This window comes from Leucoraja erinacea, chromosome 24, assembly GCF_028641065.1.
Source record: "Leucoraja erinacea ecotype New England chromosome 24, Leri_hhj_1, whole genome shotgun sequence".
NCBI lineage: Eukaryota > Metazoa > Chordata > Chondrichthyes > Rajiformes > Rajidae > Leucoraja > Leucoraja erinaceus.
This window is the reverse complement of record NC_073400.1, coordinates 18,573,038-18,597,694: the sequence shown is the minus strand read 5'-3', so window position 1 is coordinate 18,597,694 and position 24,657 is coordinate 18,573,038. Positions and strand designations below refer to the sequence as shown.

General features: G+C 45.6%; 1 protein-coding gene across 4 annotated transcripts in view; it reads left to right on the top strand.

The window, feature by feature from the left end:
- The window catches only part of celsr2 (cadherin, EGF LAG seven-pass G-type receptor 2), a 177,077-nt gene that overhangs the window by 121,889 nt on the left and 30,531 nt on the right, over window positions 1–24,657 (top strand). For all 4 annotated transcript variants that reach the window (XM_055654629.1, XM_055654627.1, XM_055654628.1 and 1 more), the window contains exons 7-15: window positions 2,407–2,570; window positions 3,802–3,927; window positions 12,703–12,869; window positions 14,955–15,140; window positions 16,821–16,934; window positions 17,768–17,942; window positions 19,896–20,037; window positions 21,683–21,803; window positions 22,602–22,785. In XM_055654629.1, the coding sequence (XP_055510604.1) occupies window positions 2,407–2,570; window positions 3,802–3,927; window positions 12,703–12,869; window positions 14,955–15,140; window positions 16,821–16,934; window positions 17,768–17,942; window positions 19,896–20,037; window positions 21,683–21,803; window positions 22,602–22,785 (1,379 nt within the window). The remainder of the gene's footprint in view (window positions 1–2,406; window positions 2,571–3,801; window positions 3,928–12,702; window positions 12,870–14,954; window positions 15,141–16,820; window positions 16,935–17,767; window positions 17,943–19,895; window positions 20,038–21,682; window positions 21,804–22,601; window positions 22,786–24,657) is intronic.

Here is a 24,657-nt window from a genome sequence, read left to right as displayed (position 1 = left end):
TACGAATCTCGACATGTTCTGCTAAACTATCTGGCCCACATTCATCTTGGGGGGGCAGATATTTGGAATTTCTTTGTTTTGATTGATTCCCTGGATCCATCCCTAGAATAGCTCTTTCTTTGCTCAATCCAATAATAATATAACAATGAATTATGGTCTCCGGAGCTTTGGAAGCTGAGAGGAGAACTGATAGAAATATATTAAATTATAAGTGGCATAAGCAGGGAGACGGTAAGAACGTTTTTCCCTGAACGAGCGCCACGGTCGAGTAGCTGTCTTACAGCGCCAGAGACCCAGGTTCGATCCTGACAGCGAAGGCTGTCTATGTGGAGTTTGTACGATCTCCCTGTGGGTTATCTCCAGGTGCTCCGGCTTCCTCGCACACTCCAGGTTTGTAGCTTAATTGGCTTCAGTAAAATTGTAAATTGTCCCTAATGTGTGGGCTGGTGCTAGTGTATGGCTGGAGGGTGCAGACCCGGTGGGCTGAAGGGCCTGTTTCCGTGCTCCATCTCTAAAACTAAACTAAAAAACAAAACATAGCTTTAAGGTGAGAGGGGCAACGTTTAATGGAGATTCTTGAGGAGTTTTTTTTAAAACAGAGGGTTCGTGGGTGCCTGGAACACACTGCAAGCGGTGGTAGTGGAAGTTAAACACAAAATGCTGGAGTAACTCAGCGGGCGAGGCAGCATCTCTGGAGAGAAGGAATGGGTAATGCTTCAGGTCGAAATCCTTCTTCTGATTCTTCAGAAGTTGGTATGATACGAGATACAATAGTGGCATCTAAGAGACTTTTAGATAGGCACATGGATACATGAAGGGAGTGGAGGGATATGGATTATGTGCTGGCAGAATAGATACGTTTATCTTGGCATTATGTTCCGTATGGACATTGTAGGCCGAAAGGCCTGTTCCTGTGCTATTCTGTTCTATCAAAGAATGGGTAACATTTTGGGTCCAGACCCTTCTTTAGACTCGACCTGAAACGTCACCCATTCCTTCCCTCCAGAGATGGATGCCTGTCCCACTTAGTTGCTCCAGCATTTTGTGTCTATCTTCAGTGTATACCGGCACCTGCAGTTCCTTCCTACACAATACTGTTTTACGGATGTGTTCATTCCGATCTCTTTCTGTCCTTGCCCCGTGTTGTATTACCCATCCAACGGTGACTGACTTTACTCCCTAAATAACCACCTCAGCCCAATATGTGTGTTGGCAACGAGAATCAACAGACATTAAACAGTCAAACATCTACATTTTCCAACATTGCTCATTGAAGGCTAGTTACCCATCACAACTCTCACGGCCCCCATCCAGATAAGAGAGGTGGGGGTGGGTAAGTGATAGGTGGATACAGATGAGGGGTTTGGTTAGCCAATGGGTGGAGTAAGTGACAAAGGCTGGAGGTGAAAAAAAGACAAAAGGGTGTTGGATAAGGAGAGGAGAGGAGGTGAAATGGAAAACCAGAGGGAGCTGTGTGGGGGGGGGGGAGGGGATAGGGGGCAGGGAAGGGAACGTGGGGTGAGTTAGTGGGAGAACACTGGGGGGGGGGGGGGGGGGGGGGGGGGGGAGGGGTGTGTCCTCACTCTGGCATTGGAGGAGGCCCCGGACAGAATGGTCAGTTCGCGAATGGAAGTGGTATTAAAATGGTTAGCAACCGGGTGATCCAGCAGGCTTTACACTTTAGAGATGCAGCCTGCGCACAGGCCCTTCGGCCCACATAGTCCGTGCTGACCCTGTTCACTAGCACTGTCCCACACGCTAGGGACAATTTACAATTCACAGAACCAATTAACCTACAAACCTGTACGTCTCTGGGAGAAAACCCAAGCAGTCAGCAGCCGTTTCCCAGTTGTCAGTGCCAATGTTAACATTCGTCCTATCTCTTGACAGAGATAGCACACAGCGTGGAAACAGGCCCTTTGACCCAACTTGCCCAAGCCGACCAACATGCCCCATCTACATTAGTCCCACCTGCCTGTGTTGGGCCCACATCCTCCTAAACCTATCCTTTCCACGTACCTGTCAAAACGTTTCTTCAACATTGCGATAGTACTTGCCTCGGTTACCATTTCCAGCAGCTTGTTCCATACACCCGGCATCCTTTGTTTTAAAAAAAGTTGCCCCTCACCTCACCTTAGATCTATGTCCTTTGGTTTTTTATTCCGCTACTCTACATAAAAATAAAACTATTCACTGTACCTCGGTACATGTGACACTAAACTAAACCAAACCTCAGTGCATTTACCTGATCTATTGCTCTTATAACTTTGTGCAACTCCATGAGATGACAAAGAGAGCTGTGATATAAGCTCGAGTTTAACAGTGTGGCTGATAAACCAGGATGTGTGAATGAAGGTGTTAATGTCAAGAGAGACACAGTTCGGACCCGCCTGATCTTGCTCCTAGGTCCCTGGATTTGACGGGGCCACTTCTCCTCGGTGGTGTTCCCAATCTGCCCGAAGACTTTCCGCTCCAGAACCACGAATTTATGGGATGCATGAAGAACTTGTTGATAGATAACCAGCAAATCGATATGGCTGACTTCATCGCAAACAACGGCACAGTGACAGGTAATGAGAGAAATCTTTACTTTTGGGCTTAAAACTTTTGAGATACAGGGTAGATGCAAGACCTTCGGACCACCGAGTCCGCGCCGACCAGCGATCACCCCGTACACTAGCATATCCAACACACTAGAGACAATTTATGATTTTAACAAATCCAATGAATCTACTAATCTGTACATCTTCGGGATGTGGGAGGAATCCGTGCGGTTACAGGGAGTTACGTACAAACTCCATACAGACAAGACCTGTAGTCAGGATTGAACCCGGGTCTCTGGCGTTGTGAGGCAGCAAATCTACCACTGCGCCACCGTGCACCCAGTACTGTGGGGCATCTGAACACTTTTGCCTCATCCTATTTCAAAGAGATATGTGTCTCCTGCTGCCCACTGCCCCCATCGTTTTACAGTCTAATTAAAAACTTGGGGTAAAAAGTCTTTGTGCTTTTCTATAATCTCACTGATTTTTAACATTACTGCTCCTTTTTTTTAATGTTTAGTTTAGATGTTTAGATACAGCATGGCAAAAGGCCCACCGTGTCCACACCGGCCACCGATCACCCTTTCACACTAGTTCTATGATATTCCACTCCGTACACACTGGGGACAATTTACAGAGGGCCAATCAACCTACAAACCCACACGTCTTTGGGATGTGGGAGGAAACTGGAGCTAGATTTCTTATATCCGTGGCTGGACATGGGTGAGATTCTGTTAGGTTAGGTGAGGTTTATTATTGTCTCGTGTACCGAGGTACAGTGAAAGGCAGCGCTGGATTAACCATTAAGCAAAATAACACGTGCTTAGGGCATCAAGGGAAGGGGAGCACCACAGAAATGGGAAATGGTTTACGGCACAAAATAAATCACTTTAAACTTGCTAAAATAATATTCAAAGTGGTTTATATGATTTTATATGTTACGTAAGATTAATTTTGAGATCTGATCAAAGACTTTGCAATTAAAAAAAGTAGAAAACTTTTCAAATATAAATAAAGTGGAAGTATACAAAAATAAACATTATTTTCCATCTTACTGTTAGTTTTGTTTCATTTTGAAAAATAAAAAAAATACTTTATGGTTTATTTCTGTTTATATTTTGAATTACATATATATGGGGGCACCAAAATCTTTTAAGTGCTTAGGGCCTCTATGGGTCTTAATCCGGCCCTGGTAAAGGCCTTGCTGTGCCATGCCTGTGTGAGTTAAATGATCCATGCACAACTTCTCCCACCACAGGGTGCTCTGCCAAGTGGAACTTCTGCGACTCGAACACCTGCAAGAACGGAGGGACCTGTGTGAACCGGTGGGAGACCTTCAGCTGTGAATGTCCGCTGGGGTTTGGCGGAAAAAACTGTGAGCAAGGTATGATTCAGTGCACTCGCTGGACACAACATGAACCACAATCCCCACCTCAGTTGTAAAGCGACTCGAGCATATTACTCGGCTGACAGTGACCCCACTAACCACCCGTGGAAGGAAGTCTGGTCTGGATCTGCTTTCCATCCATGGCTTGGATCCACACACTAAAACCTGTTATCTTGTCTTTGACACAGTCTAATAATGGATAAACTGGTTGGAGAAAGAGAACAGAAAGATGTCGAGGCCAAGTCAATGGATCTTTTTGAGGCAGAAATAGATAGATTCTTGGGTAGACAAAAATGCTGGTGAAACTCAGCGGGTGAGGCAGCATCTATGGAGCGAAGGAAATAGGCAACGTTTCGGGTCGAAACCCTTCTTCAGTCTGAAGAAGGGTTTCGGCCCGAAACGTTGCCTATTTCCTTCGCTCCATAGATGCTGCCTCACCCGCTGAGTTTCACCAGCATTTTTGTCTACCTTCGATTTTCCAGCATCTGCAGTTTCTTCTTAAACATAGATAGATTCTTGATTAGTATGGGTGTTAGGGGTTATGGGGAGAAGGCAGGAGAATGGGGTTGAGAGGGAGAGATAGATCAGCCATGATTGAATGGCAGAGTAGACTTGATTGACTGAATGGCCTTATTCTGTCCTATCACTTATGAACATGAACAGGAGGAGCATAGAATGATCCGCGTGAAGTACAATGATGCAGTGCCGGAGACAATTGGAAGTAAGCACGCGCAGAACACCCACTTAGTGTTGCCACTCTGACTGTGGTTTGAATGTCGAGTGTGGAATTTTAGCAGGATGTTAACATAACCATAGATAAGTCAAGTCAAGTTTATTCGTCACATACACATACGAGATGTGCAGTGAAATGAAAAGTGGCAATGCTCGCGGACTTTGTGCAAAAAAACAAACAAACAAACAAACTACAAACAGAATGGAACAGAATCATTTACATATTCTTTTACATATTAAATGCGGAAGGAAAAAGGGGAAAAAACCTCCGACAAAGTGTTGGAGTAACTCAGCTAGTCCGGCAGTATCTCTGGAGAAAAATAATGGGTGGCATTTCAGGTCAAGTTCAAATTCACATTTATTGTCACAACCAATTAAGGTACAGTGAAATTTGAGTTGCAATACAGCCATACCAAGTGAAAAGAACACAATACACATGGCCACATAAAATAAAATTTAACATAAACATCCACCACAGTGGAGTCAACATTCCTCACTGTGATGGAAGGCAATAGAGTCCAGTCACCTTCCTCCTTCGTTCACCCATGGTCAGGGCCTTTGAACCCTCCGCAGTTCGCCGCTGCCGACGGTCCGATGATCAGGCCGGGATAATCGAAACTCCGAGGTCGGGATGGATTGCAACATGGCATTCCTGAGTCGGCCGCTTCTTCAGACTGAAGAAGGATTCCAACTTGAAACGTCACCTATTCCTTTTCTCCAGGGTTGCTGCCTGACCCGCTGTGTTACTCCATTTATCCTCATTCTAAACTAGCTTCTGCAGTTCCCTCCTCCTTAACAAAACACTACTTTTATAAATAACATTTATTTTTGATATTGAAAGGAGTGCAGAAACATAATGGGGACAAGATGCTTTTAGAGTAGAAGCAGGATATTGGTTGATGGATGTTTTTCGGATCTGTGGAATGTGGGCCATGCTTCCTCATTAGATCACTAAATGCTTCATGAGATTCACTGGCCAGAGCTGGGAGCATTATTCTGCTTGTGTCTGACGCAACAGATTCGTTGCTTCCTGATTAGTAATCTAGCCACTCGCGTCTGCATTCCTTTACCCTTGAGATAAAGACCAGGTGGAGGCACAAGGAACTGCAGATGTTGGAATCTGCAAGGCTAAACAAAGTGCTGGAGGAACTCAACAAGCCAGGCAGCGTCTGTGGAGAGAATGATATGACGAAGGGTCCAGGCCCTTTATTGAGAGCAGTTTGGGTGATAACACTAAGTGATAAAAGGCTTTCTTTGGTAAGACCTTCTTCCTCCTTCCTTCTGAGTCTGAAGAAGGTCCCCTATGAAAAGTCACTGACCCATTCTCTCCATAGATGCTGCCTGACCCATTGAGTTTTAATTTTGGAGAATGCAGCATGGACACAGGCCCTTCAGCCCACCATCGCTGACCATTGATCATCTGTTTACACTAGTTCCATGTTATCCCACTTTCTCATCCACTCCCTACACACTCGAGGCCAATTATCCTTCAAACCCGCGTGTCTTTGGGATGCGAGAGGAGACCGAAGCACCCGGAGAAAACCCACACGTTCACAGGGAGAGCGTGCAAACTCCGCTCAGGCAGCGCCCGAGGTCAGGATAGAACCTGGCTCTCTGTGGCTGTGAGGCACCAGCTCTACCCGCTGCGCCACTGTTCCCTCCTGTGTTACTCCAAATCTTTGTATTCCTTGAGGTGTCATCGGGCAATTGTCCCTCCCTGTGACTTGTATGATTCTGTGATCCCTTGTATGATGATGTGAAAAATGTTTCAAATGAAATATGTTGTTTCAAATTGTAAAATATTTATTTTCTAAGGCACAATTTATTGAGGGCATGTAGACTCTAGGAAGTGCAGTTGAGGTTTAGAATAAAATAGACGCAAAGTGCTGGAGTAACTCAGCAGGTCAGGCAACATCTCTGGAGAACAATGATTGGCGATGTTTCAGGTTGGGACCCTTCTTCAGTCAGTGTTAGATTTATTGAGGGCAGTTCGGGTGTTAAAATACTTTCTTTGGTTAGGTCTCCTTCCTCTTTCCTTCTGAGTTTGAAGAAGGGTCCCCTGTGAAACGTCACCTATCCATTTTCTCCAGAAATGTTGCCTGACCTGCTGAGTTACGCCAGCGTATTGTGTCTTCCTCCTTTTAGGTTCATAGCTTCTATGACGTTGATGAAGTTTAAAGTTCAATAGTGTGTGAATTCTTAACTACACCATGACTACCTGTTGTACTTGAACTACTAGGGCAGCACAGCGGTAGAGTTACTGCCTAACAGCACCAGAGACCCGGGTTCGATCCTGACTATGGATGCTGTCTGTTCAAAGTTAGTACGTTCTCCCTGTGACCGTGTGGGTTTTCCCCGGGTACTCCAGTTTCCTCCCACACTCCAAAGACGTATAGGTTTGTAGGTTGATTGGCTTCGGTAAAAATTATAAATTGTCCCTGGTGTGTAGGATAGTGTCAGTATGCAGGGATCGCTTGTCGGCATGGACTCGGTGGGCCGAAGGGCCTGTTTCCGTGCTGTATTTCGAAACTATACTAAACACGGTGGTTCAAGTTTATTCAGTAGGGAGGGGGTTAATATGCAGTGAATTGGAAGTATTGTAACGAACAGCATAAGGGCAAATTCCCAAGAGCTGCACAAGTTCACCAGATGTATTCAGTGTGTGCATTGTAGCAGAGGGGTGAATGGGTATAAGTAGCTGTGCAGATCCCATCCACGGATCCCATTACAAAGCACCTGCTTCTTGCGTGATGGAGTCTGTCTTACTTTAAAAACAACCCTTCAACAGAACGAAAAATAACACCTTGTGCTTTTCCATGAGAACATGTTAAGAATGGCAAACTTTTCACAAGCACATACTTTACAGTTAAAACTTCCGGGCACCTTATTTTACCTGATAAGAATCTCAGTTTCACCCCTGCAGATGACATTGACCGGATACCTTTGTAAATGACATTTTGCAACATTCAAAATGTTTCTGAGAGAGGGGCAAAGTTTAAACGAGATTTGCGGGGCAAGTTTTCTTTTTACACAAAAAGTGGTGGGTGTCTGGAACGCATTGCCAGAGGTGGTCGAGGATGGACACAAAGTGCTGGAGTAACTCAACGGGTCAGGCAGCATCTCTGGAGAAAATGGAGAGGCACTGTTTCGGGTCGGGACCCTTCTTCAGACTGAAAGTAGGGGGTGGTGGGGTGAAGGGTGAAGATGAGTGGGGGAAGGGGGGGGGGGGGAGACCAGGAGCAATCAGGGTCAGCAACATATTCTTTGTTTAGTTTAGATGAATTTACTTTAGTTTACTGTAGTTCTTCGGCCCACGGAGTCCGCGCTGCCCAACGATCGCCTGTACACTAGTTCTATCCTACGCACCAGGGGCAATGTACAGAAGCCTGCAAACCTGCACGTCTTTGGAATGTGGGAGGCAACCTGAGCACCCGGATGAAATTCACGTGGTCACAGGGAGAACGTACAAACACTGTACCAACAGCACCCGTAGTCAGGATCGAATCTGGGTCTCTGGCGCTGAGGCAGCAACTCTACCACTGCACCACTGTGCCCCCCTGGTGGAGGCAGATACGATTGTGGCATTTAAGAGACGTTAAGACAGGCACAAGGATATGGAGGGACGTGGATTATGTGCAGGCAGATCCGAGTTGGTCTTGGCATCATGTTCGGCACGGACATTGTGGGCTGAAGGGCCTGCTACTGTGTTGCACTGTTCTATCTTCTATTAGAACTTGGATTTCCCCCCCAAAGGAAATAGGAATATGTTCAGCGTGAAGTGCTGTTTGAATGTTTCATGTGTTCCAATACCATCACCCCTCTCCATTAGAGCCAATGACATAAACCTGCATGGCTAATGTGGACAGGCACTAACAAAACAGTTTTGTGAATCTTAAAACGTCAGCACTTAGCACAGGAAGGAAGGGCAGGGAGTGAACAAAACCAAGGGAAGTGGAAGGAGGCGCGAGGCATGAATGATGGTGCGAGGGGAGAGATGCAGGAGCCAGTGATCCGTTGGAGCTTTGACGACTGAGATCAGAGGCTACTGTCTTTTATAGTCACAAAGATGCCAAAATGAAGCGTCTTTAAGTGATTTCAGTGCCTTCCCTCCTTTCCGTGTAAGGCTGTCTGCCTTATTTTCAATGGTTCCACATGATTAACAGGGAATCATAGAATGGGTGACACAGTGGCGCAGCGGTAGAGTTGCTGCCTAACAGCGCCAGAGACCCGGGTTCGATCCTGACTTCGGGTGCCATCTGCATGGTGTTCGGCTGCTATTTCCTCCCACATTCCAAAGACTCGCAGATTTGTAGATTAACTGGCTTTGGTAAAAACACATTGTCAGTTTTCTCTAGCGTGTAGGATAGTGCTAGTGTACAGAGATTGCTGGTCGGCATGGACTTGGTGGGCGTATGATATGCTCTCCTTCATTGCTTGGGCCATTGAGCATAAGAGTCAGGAAGCCACGATGCAGCTTTGTAGGACATTGGTTAGGCAGCATTTGGCATATTGTGTGCAGTTCTGGTCACCTCAATACAGGGGTGGCTGAGGAGGCTTTAGAGAGGGTACAGGAAAGGTTTACCAGAATGGATTAAAAGGTAGTAACTACAAGGAGAGGTTGGACAGACTTGGATTGTTTTCTCTGGAGTGTCAAACGCTGAGGAGATACTTGACAGAAGTATAAAAAAATTATTAGAGGTGTAGATAGGGTAGACAATCAGATCCTATTTACTGGGATGGAAATGTCAAAGACATTAAGCTTTAAGGTATGAGGAGCAAAATTTTAAAAGCGACAAGTTCTTACACAGAGAGCGGTTAGTGCCTGGAACGCGCTGCCAGGGTGATGGTGGATATAATAGCGGCATTTAAGAAACCATCGGATAGGCGCATGGATATGCAGGGAATAAAGGGATATGGATCACATGCAGGCAGAGGAGATTAGTTTAACTTGCCATTATGTTCGACATGGACATTGTGGGCCGAAGGGCCTGTTTTTATGCAGTACTGTTCCATGAATTAAGGGGACAGCATTGTCTCATCCTGGTTCCTATGATCTTGTGACACCGAACTCAATTGCTAATCTTTGTCATCAGCAGAACAGTACGTGACACGGATCATGTGTATATGAAGCTGCTTGCTCTTGCACTGGTGATGGTCTGAGGCGAGAAATGAGTGCATTTAGTTGGAGCAATGGAGCGTAGAGAAGGAGTTGCTGCTGACAGAGAAGAAAATCTAATTTTAGAGCCGTTCTCACTGTCAAGGCACTATTTGTGTTTAATTTCCCTTGTAATGTCATTTTTTTTGTGGTGATACATTAGCCGCTTTTTGCAGCAAAGCCTTCAAAGTGTGCAGATCCTTTGGCTGCAACAAACCTCTGGTGGCATAGAACCATGCAAGGATTCGTTGCTTTGCTATGTGGAATGTCACATTTCTTTATTCTTTATCTACTATCACTCATTCTTCCCATTTGCAAGAAATATAGATTTGGGGATTTATATATTATACTGCATAGGTAGACATATGTGTGTGTGTATATATATATAACATATATATGCGTATATATACACGCACACACACACACACGCGCACGCACACGCACACACACACAGATTTTTTTATTTATATACTGACCTATTGTAGTTAATTCTGGTGTTTGCAGAGTACTTTGTTCATATATCTGTTGCGCTGCTGCAAGTAAGAATTTCATCATTCCGGAATCGCGACACATGACAATAAAATACTCTTGACTTTTGTCAATAGAGTCTAAATCAGCTTCAAAAAACGTTTTTAAAAAAACAGGACAGCAGGGGCAAGAATTAAAATCTGCAGTCATGTAATTCTTCTGAAGGTGCCCAAGTTGCCTGCCAGCCAATAAAATGTTGCGAATGAGAGTGAATATCCCATCCCGTGTGAAGCATTCTAGGTCCTTGTTGCTTTGGTTTAGTTTAGAGATACAGCATGGCCCACCAATTCCATCGATCCCCCATTCATCCTTTGTTATTCCACTTTCACGTTCACTCCTTACACATTGGGGAGTGTACAGAGCTACTATCTACCTCACTGGAGACCCTCGAACTACCTTAAATTGGATTTGACTGGACTTTATATTGCACTAAATGTTATTGCCTTTATCATGTATCTGTACATTGTGGATGGCTCAATTGTGATCATGTATAATCTTTCCACTGACTGGCGGCACAGTGGCATACCGGTAGAGACCCGGGTTCAATCCTGACTAGGGTGCATGTCTGCACAGAGTTTGTACATTCTCCCCATAATCTGCGTAGGTTTTCTCTGAGATCTTTGGTTTTCACCCACACACTCAAGTTGTGTAGGTTAATTGGCTCGGTGTAAAGTTGTCCCTAGTGTGCGTGGGATAGTGTTGGTGTGTGGGGATTGCTGGTCGGCGCGTACACAGCGGGCCAAAGAGACAGTTTCCGTGTGTACCTCTGAACTAAAAAATAAACTCAAAGCCTTTCACTGTACCTCGGTATATGTGACACTAAACTAAACTGAACTAAACATTAGGAACAATTTTACTGTATCCTTTCTGACTTGCCTTCTCCCTATCTTTCATCAGCCAGAACCATCAGATAAGGTATATTACTAAACAGGAGATTGTACAATGATCTAAACTCCTGATTACAGTTTAGCGTGCACTGCAATCAATGTAACCCTGACTTCACACAATCTATTCACATTGGCTTGGCAATGATTGCCCACATGTTAAATCCCACTGCTGTTATCCATTTACTAAGTGCAATGTTAGCTTCAGATCACTTCAATCTGTGCATTGCTTCCACCCCCCCCCCCCCCCCCCCCCCCCCCCCCCCCCCCCTTCCTTCTCCGAAGACATTGGCTAATAGGCCACAGAGTGAGATGAAAACCAGCCTTTATTTGGATCGTGGAGATCAGTAAGTTACAGGATAAACTTTGTAATCTGTCAAGGGTGTTTTTACCTTCATCCTTAAATAATCTTTCATGTTAATGTTTCAGATCAGCTACTATCTGACAAATATCAGGTTCTTGAACTGTCCCACACAACACTAATCCTCACACCTCTTGCCCAGCCACAGTCTTGTTCTTGTCCCTCACTGTGTTTCACACTCATCTCTTTTTTTAATTTAACTTTTTATAGATTATTATGGTATCTGCTGAGTATTATGTGTACGTATTTTTAGACTTCAGACGTTAGAGACACAGCATGGAAACGAGCCCTTCGGCCCACCGAGTCCGGACTGACCAGCGACATAGCACTATCCTACACACCGGGGACAATTTATAATTTTACCGAAACCAATTAACCTAAAAACCTGGAAATCTTTGGAGTGTGGGTGGAAACCGGAGCACCCGGAGACAACCCACGCGGTCCCAGGGAGATCATGCAAACTTTGCACACACAGCACCTGAGGTCAGGATCAAACCCGGGTCTCTGGCGCTGTGAGGCAGCGGCTCTACCAGCTGTGTCTCTGTGGGAAATAATTCATTTTGAAAGGAAAATGAGGGGAGAGACCAATTTAAAAGAAATGCCGAGAAATTTGTGAAGACATCAGCACTGGTTGTGGAGAACATTGCCTGCAGGCCTCTGTTGGAATAAAAATATCACTGCACCAAATTATTAACTGCCCGACGCCTCCTGTTCTTTGATTTATTCCACTGCGATAGTGAACTTTACATTAATTTATCAATTTAAAAAAAAGCTCATCATTCTTATTTGATCAAATTGACTGGCTGTGCATGAGTTTGTGTTCACAGGCTCGGGATAAGTCAAATTAAGTGAAGTTATAAAACACTATTAATTGTCAGGCATTTTACACTTTGTTTCACAATTTTTAAGGTACATTTTTTGCAAAGGTAAGAATAATTTTCAGGATGCTGGCACTTTTTGCGTGGACAGAAAAAGATTTTCTGATGGTTTATTTAGATGGATGATTATTAATTGATGGTGTTAAAAATGGAAATGTCTTTGTGCTTCGGTTAATGTTTTATGTGCGGCTCCCGTGAGAACAGTGGGATGAGCTGATTTTTGTCTTGTTTCAGTAATGGCCAGTCCCCAACGGTTCCTGGGCCACAGCCGTGTTTCATGGACTAACCTGGCCGGCACCATCACGCTGCCCTGGTGCGTGGCCATGATGTTCCGTACACGCCAGGAGACGGGAACCTTCATCCAAGCAGACGCTGGTCAATTCTCCACACTCACCATTCAGGTCGGTGATTTCGGGCACTGATGCATCTCACAGCGGGGCGGCATGGTGGCGCAGCGGGTAGAGTTGCTGTTTCACAGCGCCGGAGACCCGGGTTCCACCCGATTACAGGCGCTGTCTGTGCGGAGTTTGCACGTTCTCCCAGTGACTGCGTGGGTTGCCTCCATCTGGCGACCTACCGGGGTAAGTGGGCTTTTGCGGATCTGGCGACCTCCCAGTGACTGCGTGGGTTGCCTCCTATACTCCATAGACATGTGTGGTTGTAGGTTAATTAGTCTCTGTCAATGGCCCTTATGGAGAAGGGATCATGAGGTTATAAGTGATATAAGCAGAATTGGGTCATCTGGCCCATCACAGCTACTCCGCCATTCAATCATGGCTGATCTATCTCTCCCTCCTAACCCCATTCTCCTGCCTTCTCCCCATAACCTCGGGCACCTGCACTAATCAAGAATCCATCTATCTCTGCCTTAAAAATATCCACTGACTTGGCCTCCACTGCCTTCTATGGCAAAGAATTCCATAGATTCACCACCCTCGACCTAAAGAAATTCTTCCTCATCTCCTTCCTAAAATACCATCCTTTAATTCTGAGGCTATGTCCTAGACTCTCCCACTGGTGGAAACATCTTCTCCACATCCACTGTTTCCGATACCAAACAGTGATAACATAAAACTAGTGTGAATGGTGATCGTTGGTCAACAAGGACCCGGTGGGTCGAAGGGTTTATTTCGACCCTGTATCTCTGAACTAAATAAAAGCAAAAATGACAGTACACATTGTTGTGTATAAAATACTGACATGGATTGGGGATTGTATAAGGAACAGAAAGCAAAGGATTTGACTAAAAGGGTCAGTTTCGTAAATTCTGTACAAAATGTTCTTATTCTGTCCCTGGCCTGTTCTGTAAATTGTCCCTCGTGTGTTGGATAGTGCAACTGCATGGGTGATCATACGTCAGTGCAGACTCGGTGGGCTGAAGTGCTTGTTTCCACATCGTATCTCTAAACTAAACTAATCTTCTTCTTGCTTATGGCGTGCACAGCCTAAAGTTGTAGGTCAACTTGTTCTATTTGATCTTTTGATGCGCATTGTAACTCGATTGCATTAGTCGAACAGGGTAGATCACGTGAAGGTTCCAATCTCCCACCCCACTGAACTAATAAAATATTTTACAAATTACTTTTGTGGTTAAACATACTTCCTGGATGGCAACAAGGGGGTGAGGGGGAGTGACTGTCAGGTGACTAAGTTGCTGGACAAATATTCAAGGACCTAAGTGGATGACTCAGATCCAAGGAGTCAGAGGATGTAGGCGAGATACTAAATGAGACTCAAAACGTCCTATTGTCTGTAGCCAGTTTGATAACATTAATATCACTGAGTGTTCAGTTTCTACTGCAGAAATGAAAATGCAAAAGTCAGACACCAGTGCAGTACTGAGGGAGGGTTTTCATTGTCTATGTGAGTGTCTCTCACTCGCTCTTGTTCTGTCACCCTCCCTCTCGCCTCCACCCCCCCTCCTTCTCACCCGCCCCTCCCTCCTCGCTGTCCCTCCTGCGCCCCACTGTATACTTTAGAGATACAGCATGGAAACAGTCCCTTCGGCCCACCAGGTCCACGCTGACCATCAATCACCCATTCACACTAGTTTTCTGTTATTCCACTTTCTCACCCATTCCCTACACACCAGGGGCAATTTACAGAGGGCAAATTAACCTACAGAATTAACGCATGCCTTTGGGATGTGGGAGGAAACTTGAGCACCTGGAGGAAACCCACGTGGCTACACGTGCAAACCACACAGACAATATATGTGTGTGTGTGTGTATGTTTAGATGTGTTTCACAGAGTACTATGTTTACATATCTGTTGTGCTGCTGCAAGTAAGAATGTCATTGTTCTGTTTCTGGACGTACAACAATAGAGCACTCTTCATCGCGCGAACATCGCCGCAAAGGGACGAGAGAGATGCCTGACTTCATTAGCGGTGGTCTTTCTAAATGTGAGCCGTTGTTTAATGATGGTGGCTGCCTTATTTTGTTGTGCCCAGCATCGTTAACAGTGGCATCGCTATCTTGTTTCAGCTGAGGGAGGGTAACGTGATGCTAAACGTGTACCGATCAAACAGCCAGGTCACGGCGCTTACAATGGACCAAATCAAAGTGAACGATGGCGATTGGCACCATTTGCAGCTGGAGCTGAAAAGTTCCAGAGATGGAACTGATGCCAAATACACAGCCCTGATGTCGATAGACTATGGGCTGCACCAGGTAATGACGACCACTATATGATATTTGTTTAGCCAGTGCGTGGTGAATCTGTGGAATTCTTTGTCACAGACACTTGTGGAGGGCAAGTAATTGGGTATTTTTACAGCTGAGTTTGACAGATTGTTGATTAGTAAGGGACTCAAAGGTTATAGGGAGAAGGCAGGAGAATGGGATTGGGCACAGAGTTAGATCAGACGAGTGAATGGTGGAGTAGACTCGATGGGTCGAATGGCCTGATTCAGCTGCTATGACATCAATTTATATGTCAAACTATTGTTTACAGTGACTGAAGGAAATAAATTGCATAAGGTTACATCCTTGGCCATAAATCAGCATAATCAAGGCCCAGTCTCACCCCGGTCACTCCCTCTTCCCCCCCACTCCCATCAGGCAAGAGGTACAGAAGTGTGAAAACGCACACCTCCAACTCCTCCAGCAGCCCATCCCATATACCTCCCACCCCTCAGGTTCTTATTAAATCTTCCCCCCCCTCACTTTAAACCTATGTCCTCTGTTTCACAATTCCCCTACTCTGGGCATGAGACTGTTGGTCTGCCCGATTTTTTCCTCTCATGAGATGGTGTGTAGTAGAGACGCAAGTAACTGCTGAGAACACTAAAGGGCCTGTCGCACTTGGGCGTCATTTGCACGTCATTTACGCGACCACATTTACGCGTCACGACACACGACGCACGTGATGCGTGCATGGCGTGCGTTACGCGTGCATGGTGCACGGTGACGTAGGCAGTGACGTGCGGTCGCGCAGCGCCCCAGGATTTTGGGATTCACAAAATCTTCGTGTACCACCTGACCCAAAACATTATCCGTCCATTCCCTCCACAGATGCAGCCTGACCCGCTGAGTTCCTCCAGCACTTTGTGCTATGATCATGATTCCACCATCTGCAGTTTATGAACATTAGGCAGAGAATTAATGCAGTGTAGAATAATATTCACCCCAAATCAGCAGCAATACAGAGGAGTGATTGAGTATTTGGAAACTTTAGTGGCATTGTGATACCTGGTGTGTCTCCACTTGACTCCTGGTCAGCATTTTGGAAGTCAGAAGGGCAAGAGAACTCCGACGTCTTTCCCTGCCAGGCATTATTTGGAGTGGTGCTATGCTGCGGATGCCATCCATCTCCTTTTGGTTTTAAACAAAGTAAAACTAATTGTCAACTGTGCATGGATGGTGGTTTACAAAAATAGACACAAAATATTGTAGTAACTCAGTGGAACAGGCAGCATCTCTGAAGGGAATGGATGTGTGACGTTTTGGGTCGGGTCCCTTCTTCAACTGTTCATGGAATCTCAAGTGTAGCAAGAAGCAGTAGTTAGACAGTAGAAACAAGGAACTGCAGATGCTGGTTAGTTCAGAAAAGGACACCAAGTGCTGGAGTAACTCAGTGGGTCAGGAAGCATCCCTGGAGAATATGGATAGGTGACGTTTCTGGTCAGGATAGGTGACATTTTTTCCTGTCTGAAGAAAGGTCCTGACCTGAAACGTCGCCTGTTCGTGTTCTCCAGAAATGCTGCCTGACCCCCCCGCTCCAGCACTTGGTGTCCTTTTCTGTATTAACCAGCATCTGCGGTACTTTGTTTCTAATAGCTAGATGGGTTTTCCCTTTAAAACCTGAGTCTGGTGAAGATGCTGAACTCTGATTTTGGGTCCACTTCACAGACGATGGTGGAAATCGGCAATGAGCTGCATGGGCTGAAGCTGAAGACGATCAGCATCGGTGGAGTGCCGGACAACAATGGCAGCGTGCTGCTGGGCTTCCGAGGATGTATGCAGGTACCGCGAAGAGCACGGTGGTTGCAGTCACGGCATGGACTGAGCCTCAGTCACGTACTATCACCTTGTGGATAAATAGAACATTGTACAGCACAGGAACAGGCTCTTTGGCCCACAATGTCCATGCCAAACATGTTGCTGGGTTAAACATAGAACTCAGGAACGCAATGCTAAAATAAACTAAGCTCATGTGGAGGCAAATGAGGAGTTTATTTTGGCATCATATTCATCAAAGGGCCTGTTCCTGTGGTGTATTTTTCCATGTTCCATGTTCATTTGCGTACACATGATCCTTATCCTTCAAATCGCTGTATATCCATGTGCCAGGATAAACTAATCTTTTTGCCTGCACGCTATATCCTACCATCCATGCTCAACGCCCTACAATCTACGCTCCATATCCTTCCATACCCACGTGCCTGTCCAAAAGCCTCTTAAACACCACTATCGTATCTGCCTCCACCACCATCCCTGGCAGCCCGTTCCAGGCCCGCTCATCTCATTTAAACTTTGCCCTCTCACCTTACAGTTAGTGAATGTGAAATTGGGAAATCATAGAACTAGTTGTGAATGGGTGATCGATGGTCGGCGTGGACTCGATGGGCTAGAGGGCCTGTTTCCACGCTGTTTCTTTCAATCAACTCAATCTATCACTTGTCCTTGAGCTTGAATCAATTACCTGTTTATATTATATTTTAAGGCACATGGTACATATGACAATGACTCACCCTTGACTCTTGCTTCTGCGAAGGAAGTGTTGTTAGAAACTGATGCTAATGCAGCTGATCTGCTGCTTCAGGGAACCTCAGTAAGACCAGCTGTTCCTTTCCCAGGGGGTGCGGATTGGTGAGACGCCAGTCACCACTGTGGCCCTGAACGTCAACCATGCTGAGAAGGTCAACGTGGAACGAGGTTGCAGCCTTCCTGACCCTTGTGACTCGAGCCCGTGTCCCACAAACAGCTACTGCAATGACGATTGGGACAGCTACTCCTGTAGCTGTGACCCAGGTAAGGAAGGGACCCACTGGTGGGCACGTCGGGGGTAGAACGTAGCTGGTGGGGGTAGGATGTACGTTGTGGGGCCTAAGGTGCAGGGCGTAGTGTGGGGCCTAAGGTGCAGGGCGTAGGATCTGGTGGTAGGGTGTAGAGCATAGGGGGCTGAGTGTAGAGGATAGGGGGTAGAATGGGAACCTGAGGGGTGGCCTTTTTTTACACAAAGCCTTTGGGTCTATGGTACGAGCTGCCAGAGGAGGTAGTTGAGGCAGGTACTGTCACAACATTTAAGAAACATTTAGACAGGTACATGGATAGGGTTGGTGTAGAGGGTTGTGGACCAAAAGCAGGCAGGTGGGACTAGTGTAGATGGGACAGTTTGGTTGGTGCGAGTAAGTTGGGCCGAAGGGCCTGTTTCCATGCTGTATAACTCTATGACTTGGAGATTTGAACATATAACTTTAAATATAGAACATAGAGCCTCACAGGAACAGGCCCATCGGCCTACAATGTCCGTGCTGAACATGACACCGAGGCTGACCTTTATTTACCTGCACATAATGCGTATCCTTCCTCTCCCTGCATATCCATATGTTTATCCAAAAGTCTCAATGCCACTATTGTACCTGCCTCTACCATCACACCCTAACAGTGTAGTCCAGGCACTCACCACCTTCTGTGTAAAAAAAACACACACATTTCCTTCAAACTTCTTAAAGCTCACCCTGAAGCCAGACATCTTCCTAACACACAAAGGATTTTTCACACGTCACATCTCAAAGACCCTCCACTTGGCATCCAGAAATGTTTCCACTAGAACTGTTAAAACATGTGAACATCATTATGCTATTCTGCCTAATTTTTAAATAATGTACAAAGTAAGTAGGCACATGCCCACTCAAGTCGGCTAATATTGTATTTTTAGTGCATTAATGACTTTGACATGTAGAGTTATACAGGACTTAAACAGGCTCTTCAGCCCTCATGGTCCATTTACACTCATTTCATTTTAGTCAACAATGTTCTTCAGGACTCCAAGTGTCCAAGCTAACCTGCATTGACTGGTGACATGCACACATTTCAAAGAATAATATTGAATTATGTTAGCTTAAAGATTAGAAAGGGAACTGAGCAATGCGAATGTGAAGTATTAATTTGTCATAATTGGATTGAAAAATAAATATATTTGATTAAGCAGAGAGATTTGAGATATGATGTGGTTATATAATCAAGCAGATAGATCCAGAGTTTAGAAGAATGAGGGAGATCTCATTGAAGAAGTCGACAGCAGTGAATACTGAGAGGATGCTTGCTCTAGTGTGGGAATTTTGAATTAGTGGCTTTCTCTCAGAAAAAAAGGTTCAGTTCTTTAGGCTAGAGGTGCTGAGGTGCATCTGAGGGGAACATCTAACGTAGCAAAATAACATTTGACCCGTAAAAACTGTTTAGATTGCTATTCCATGGCCACTTATTAATGGCAGGTCCAAGAACTAACTTCGCAGACTGATAGATCGTATTGGTATTGGTAATTGCATGTTATCCATGAGCGCAAACAAGACAGACCCCAGTTTAACGGGTAGTGCAAAGAGAAAAAATACCACAGTACAAAATATAATGCTATAGCGTTACAGTTATAGAGAAAAAGTAGGTTGGAAGATTGGGACTACACCATAGATTTTGTGAGAATCATTCAGTTGTCTGATAATAGGGAGGAAGAAGCTGTTCCTGAGCCTGGTGGTATGTTCCCAACCTAACATTTAGCCGTTCCATTACCACATAACTGAGGAAGTAATGAAAGAACGAGTTTCCTCATTAGTTGATCTATATTGGAGTGAATTTATCAGAGTTTATTATTTGTACACTTCGGTTTGTTGAATTTTTGCTCAAGATTGCAGTGTGCAGTGTCTCTGTGTAACATGTGGCTTGTATTTTTAATTATGGTAATGCTTCCTCTCGGATCATTTCTAGGTTATTATGGTGAGGAATGCAAGGACGTGTGCTCCCTCAATCCCTGTGAACATCTCTCTGTCTGCAGCCGTAAGCCCAGTTCATCGCACGGTTACACCTGTGACTGTTCATCGAATTTCTTTGGGCAATACTGCGAAACTAAGTAAGCAGCATCAACGTTATGTTGTAGTCTTAGCGCGACGCTCTCAGTGTTTGTTCAACAGGGGCTTGTGGTTTAGTTCATAGGTTATAGGAACAGAATTGGGCCATTCGGCCCATCAAGCCTACTCCGCCATTCAATCATGGCTGATCTATCTTTCCCTCTCAGCCCCATTCTCCTGCCTGCTCCCCATAACCCCTGACACCTTACTAATTAGGAATATGTTGATCTCCGTCATAAAATATCCATTGACGGTCTCCACAGCGTTCTGTGGCAATGAATTCTGCAAATTCACCACACTCTGACTAAAGACATTTTTCCTCATCTCCTTTCTAAAGGAGTATCATTCTATTCTGAGGCTATGACCTCTGGTCCTAAACTTACTAGTGGAAACACCCTCTCCACATCCATACTGGATGTATTAGCGGCGGCTGGTAAAGCTGTTGCCACACAGCACCAGAGACCCGGGTTCCATCCTGACCCCTGTGTGCTGTTTGTGTGCAGATTGCATGTTCTACCTGTGACAACTTGGGCTTCCTCCGGGAGCTCCGGTTTCCTCCCACATCCCAAAGACGTGTGGGCTTGCAGGCCCTCTGTAAGCTGCCCCTAGTGTGTAGGGAATGGATGAAAAAGTGGGATAACATAGAACTAGCGTGAACGGTTGATCGATGGTCGGCGTGGACTTGGTGGGCAGAAGGACCTGTTTCCATGCTGTATCTCTACACCAAACTAAAGTAAATCGACCTAAAACTTAATGAATTATACTATCAAATATTTTTACTTTAAAGATTGCAAACCGTACGAACAAATGTCTTGTCTGGTAGATGGACCCTAAGTTTAATTTAGACTTCTTTAGCCTCCTGGAGAAGTAGAGGCTTGGTGTGCTTTTTTGCTCATGGCTTCAGTGCGGATGGGCAGTTAGGGACGTGGATCTGCGGGAGCTGGTTTTGACAACAATGCCCGGCTCCTGTGGAAGAATAAATATTTCCGATAATCTCATCCCACAAAAACACCAAGGTTCCCAAAGGGGTTGGTTGGAAGATGGGGTCTGCATCCTAATTGATTGAGACAATCTTTCCATAGTTGGATAACAAAGGGGAAGAAGCTGTCAAGTGGCTGAGTGGAATGCACTGCAGTTGCTTCTGTACTTACGAGGACAATAACATTTGCCCTGTCTCAGCGCTAGGCTTTTCTTCATATAGTGACCCTTCGTGAGTTGTCAGGTTTGCTCCAGGCTTTAGTAGATGTATAAAACCATGAGAGGAATAGATAGGGTAGAGGCACAAAGTCTCTTTCCCCAGAGTAGAGGAATTGAGAACCAGAGGACATAGGATTAAGATGAAGGGAGAAAGATTTAATGGGAATCTGAGGGGTAACTTTCACACAGTGTTGGGTGTATGGAACGAGCTGCCGGATGAGGTAGTTGAGACAAGGGCTATCACAATGTTTGAGAAACATATAGACAGGTACATGCATAGGACAGGTTTAGAGAGATGTGGGCCAAACGCAGGCAGGTGGGACTAGTGTAGATTGGACATGTTGGATGTCGTGGACAAGTTGGGCCGAAGGGCCTGTTTCCACACTGTATGACTCCAAGACTCGATGGCTCTAGTCTGTTTGTCTGACAATTCAATTTTTCTGCCAATAGGATTGACCAACCTTGTGCTAGAGGATGGTGGGGTCACCCTGTGTGTGGACCTTGCGACTGTGACGTGAGGAACGGGTTTGACGCTGATTGTAACAAAACCTCCGGAGAATGCAGATGCAAGGTGAGCAATGTGCTCTGAATTACTCGAACCTCTCTACAGTCACCTGATAAAGTCATAGAGCCTTTGGCCCAACTTGTCCATACTGAAATGTAGAAACAAGGAACTGCAGATGCTGGTTTATACTGAGATATACACAATGCGCTGGAGTAATTCAGCGGGTCAGGCAGCCTCTCTGGAGAAAAATGATGGGCAACATTTTGGGTCGATCCTGAAGAAGGGTCCTGACCCAAAACGTCACCCGTCCTTTTTTTTCCAAGGAACTGAAGATGCTGGTTTACAAAAAAGAGACACAAAGTGCTGGAGTAACTCAGCCCGTCAGGCAGCATTCACAACATGGGTAGGTGACATTTGGGGTTTCCTCCCACACTCCAACAGACGTGCAGTTTTGTAGGTTAATTGGCTTCTGTAAATTGTCCCTCGTGTGCAGGGTAGTGTTAGTATACGGGGAGATTGTTGTTGGACACGGACTCAATGGGCCGAAAGGCCTGTTTCCACGCTGTATCTCCAAAGTCTATAGGCACAAAGTATTATGGGACATTGTGAACTGATCCGTATGAAGTGGAAATGATTCAACAATCACAGTGCTGATGAATAATTGATTTACAGAAGCCAATTAACCAACAAACCTGCATGTCTTTGGGATGTGGGAGGAAACCGGAGCACCCAGAGGAAACCCACACAGTCACAGGCAGAACGTGCAAACTCCACACAGACAGCACCCGTAGTTGGGATCGAACCCGTGTCAGCTCTACCCACTGCGCCACTGTGCTGTCCTAACGACATGTCATTTCTATCCAGGACAACTATTACTGGCCTGCGGGAAGCAATGCCTGCCTGCCCTGTGACTGTTACTCCATGGGTTCCCTCTCGCGACCATGTGACATGGAGACGGGACAGTGCCAGTGTAAACCTGGTGTCATCGGACAACATTGTGACCGTTGTGACAATCCTTTTGCAGAAGTCTTCATTAATGGATGTGAAGGTACGTTTATATGTTCAATGGTTAAATGGTACTATATTGTCACATGTGCAAAGTGCAAGCGTACAGCTAAGTTATTTTCTTACAAACAGTCCAGTAGGGTATTGCCGTACCTAAGCACATCCCCGATTAGCAAGTGCACAAAAATAGTCTACTGATCCCACATGCCACCAATTTCCAAGTCCAGTCCACGCTCTAGGTTGTATGAGCAGTGCCTGACTCAGGTGAGACCCAGGCTGCTGCCTTGGTCGACCAGTGTACCCACATATCCCCCTCCTTGCTCCTCCACCTTTATTCCTGAGGGGAGCCTCTCTCAGCCGACCTTAAAGCCGGACCCTGGTCCCCTCCTCTCCTACGGGCCTTGTTCCTCCACCATCATCCATCGTCGTCTCCGGCTCCATCCACCAGGTCTCTGGTCTTCAGGGGGCGGCTGCTAGATGATGGAAAATTGTGATGAATATTGCAGGTTGCCAGCATCATCTGGCAGCTTGTTCTGGATACCAACTACTCTGTGAAAAATGTTCCAGAGATTCCCTTTAAATCTCCTCCCTTAAACCTATACCTTGTAGCTTTAGCCATAAGTTAGATATGCAGAGTCCATTTCCCATCTTTGTTGCTTCTAATCTGATATACATCCCCTATCATGTCACCTTTAGACTTTAGTGATACAGCACAGAAACTACCCCTTTGGCCCGCGGGTCCATGCCACCAGCGAACACCCTGTATACTAGCACTAGCCTACATATTAGTGGCAATTTACAATTTCACCGAGGCCAATGAACCTACAAACCTGCACATCTTTGGAGTGTGAGAGGAAACTGGAGCACGTGGAGAAAACTCACATGGCCACAGGGGGAACGTACAAACTCCGTACAGACAGCTCTCGTACATGTCCTATCCATGTACCTGTCCAATTGTTTGTTAAACATTGTAATAGTACTTCCCTCAATGACCCCCTCCAACAGCTTGTTCCATACCCCTCCTGCCCCTTTGTGTAAACAAAGACAAAGTTACCCCTCAGGTTCACCTAGTAGGATGAGGAACATTACATTTGAACTCGGAGTCCCGACGATAGATTTCTCCGGTCCCTCCGTCCCCCCTTTGTTTAATTATTCCCCCCCCCCCCCCCCTGACGCACCCTGCATTTCGTTGTACTCATACTTGTATTTGTGCGATGACATTAAAGTTGAATTGAAGTACTTGCCTCAATGACCCCCTCCAACAGATTGTTGATTCCGCTTCTCTGGGCAAAAGACCTTTGTATGGCTTGATTCTTGATACTCTGGGCAAAAGATTGTTCTTAAGATACGTGTTCAGCAGAAATTGTTAAACATTTTTCAGTGACGATGCATATCAGGACGTATATTTTTGAAACCATTGTTCAGTATATTGCCACGGAAAGTTTAAAATCATGATTCGCATTTGATTTAAATGTAGAAGCATTGCAGTCATACAGTGTGGAATGGGAAATACAGAGCAAATGCAATGGACAGAAAGCTGGGCATGAAAGCATTGGGCCGAAGGGCCCGACTATACTGCACAACTTTGTGACCCAATGACTAGGATGTTGAAAAGACAAGACAAACTGCTGGAGTAACTCAGCGGGTCAGGCAGCATCTCTAGAGAACATGGATAGGTGAGGTTTCGGGTCTGGACCCTTCTCCAGTCTGATTATGGTGGGCATAGGAAAGGGGAGGAGAAGAAGACGCTGGAAGAGAGGATGGACAGGACAAGCGGCGCAGGTAACCAGGCAACCGGCTGGACTAAGGTGTTGATGCAGGTTGCCATTGGGTAGAATGTGGAGAAGTGGCTGATTGGTGTAATGGGGAATGAAAGTGTTTTTATTGTGTTGGGGATATTTAATCGTTTTCTTTT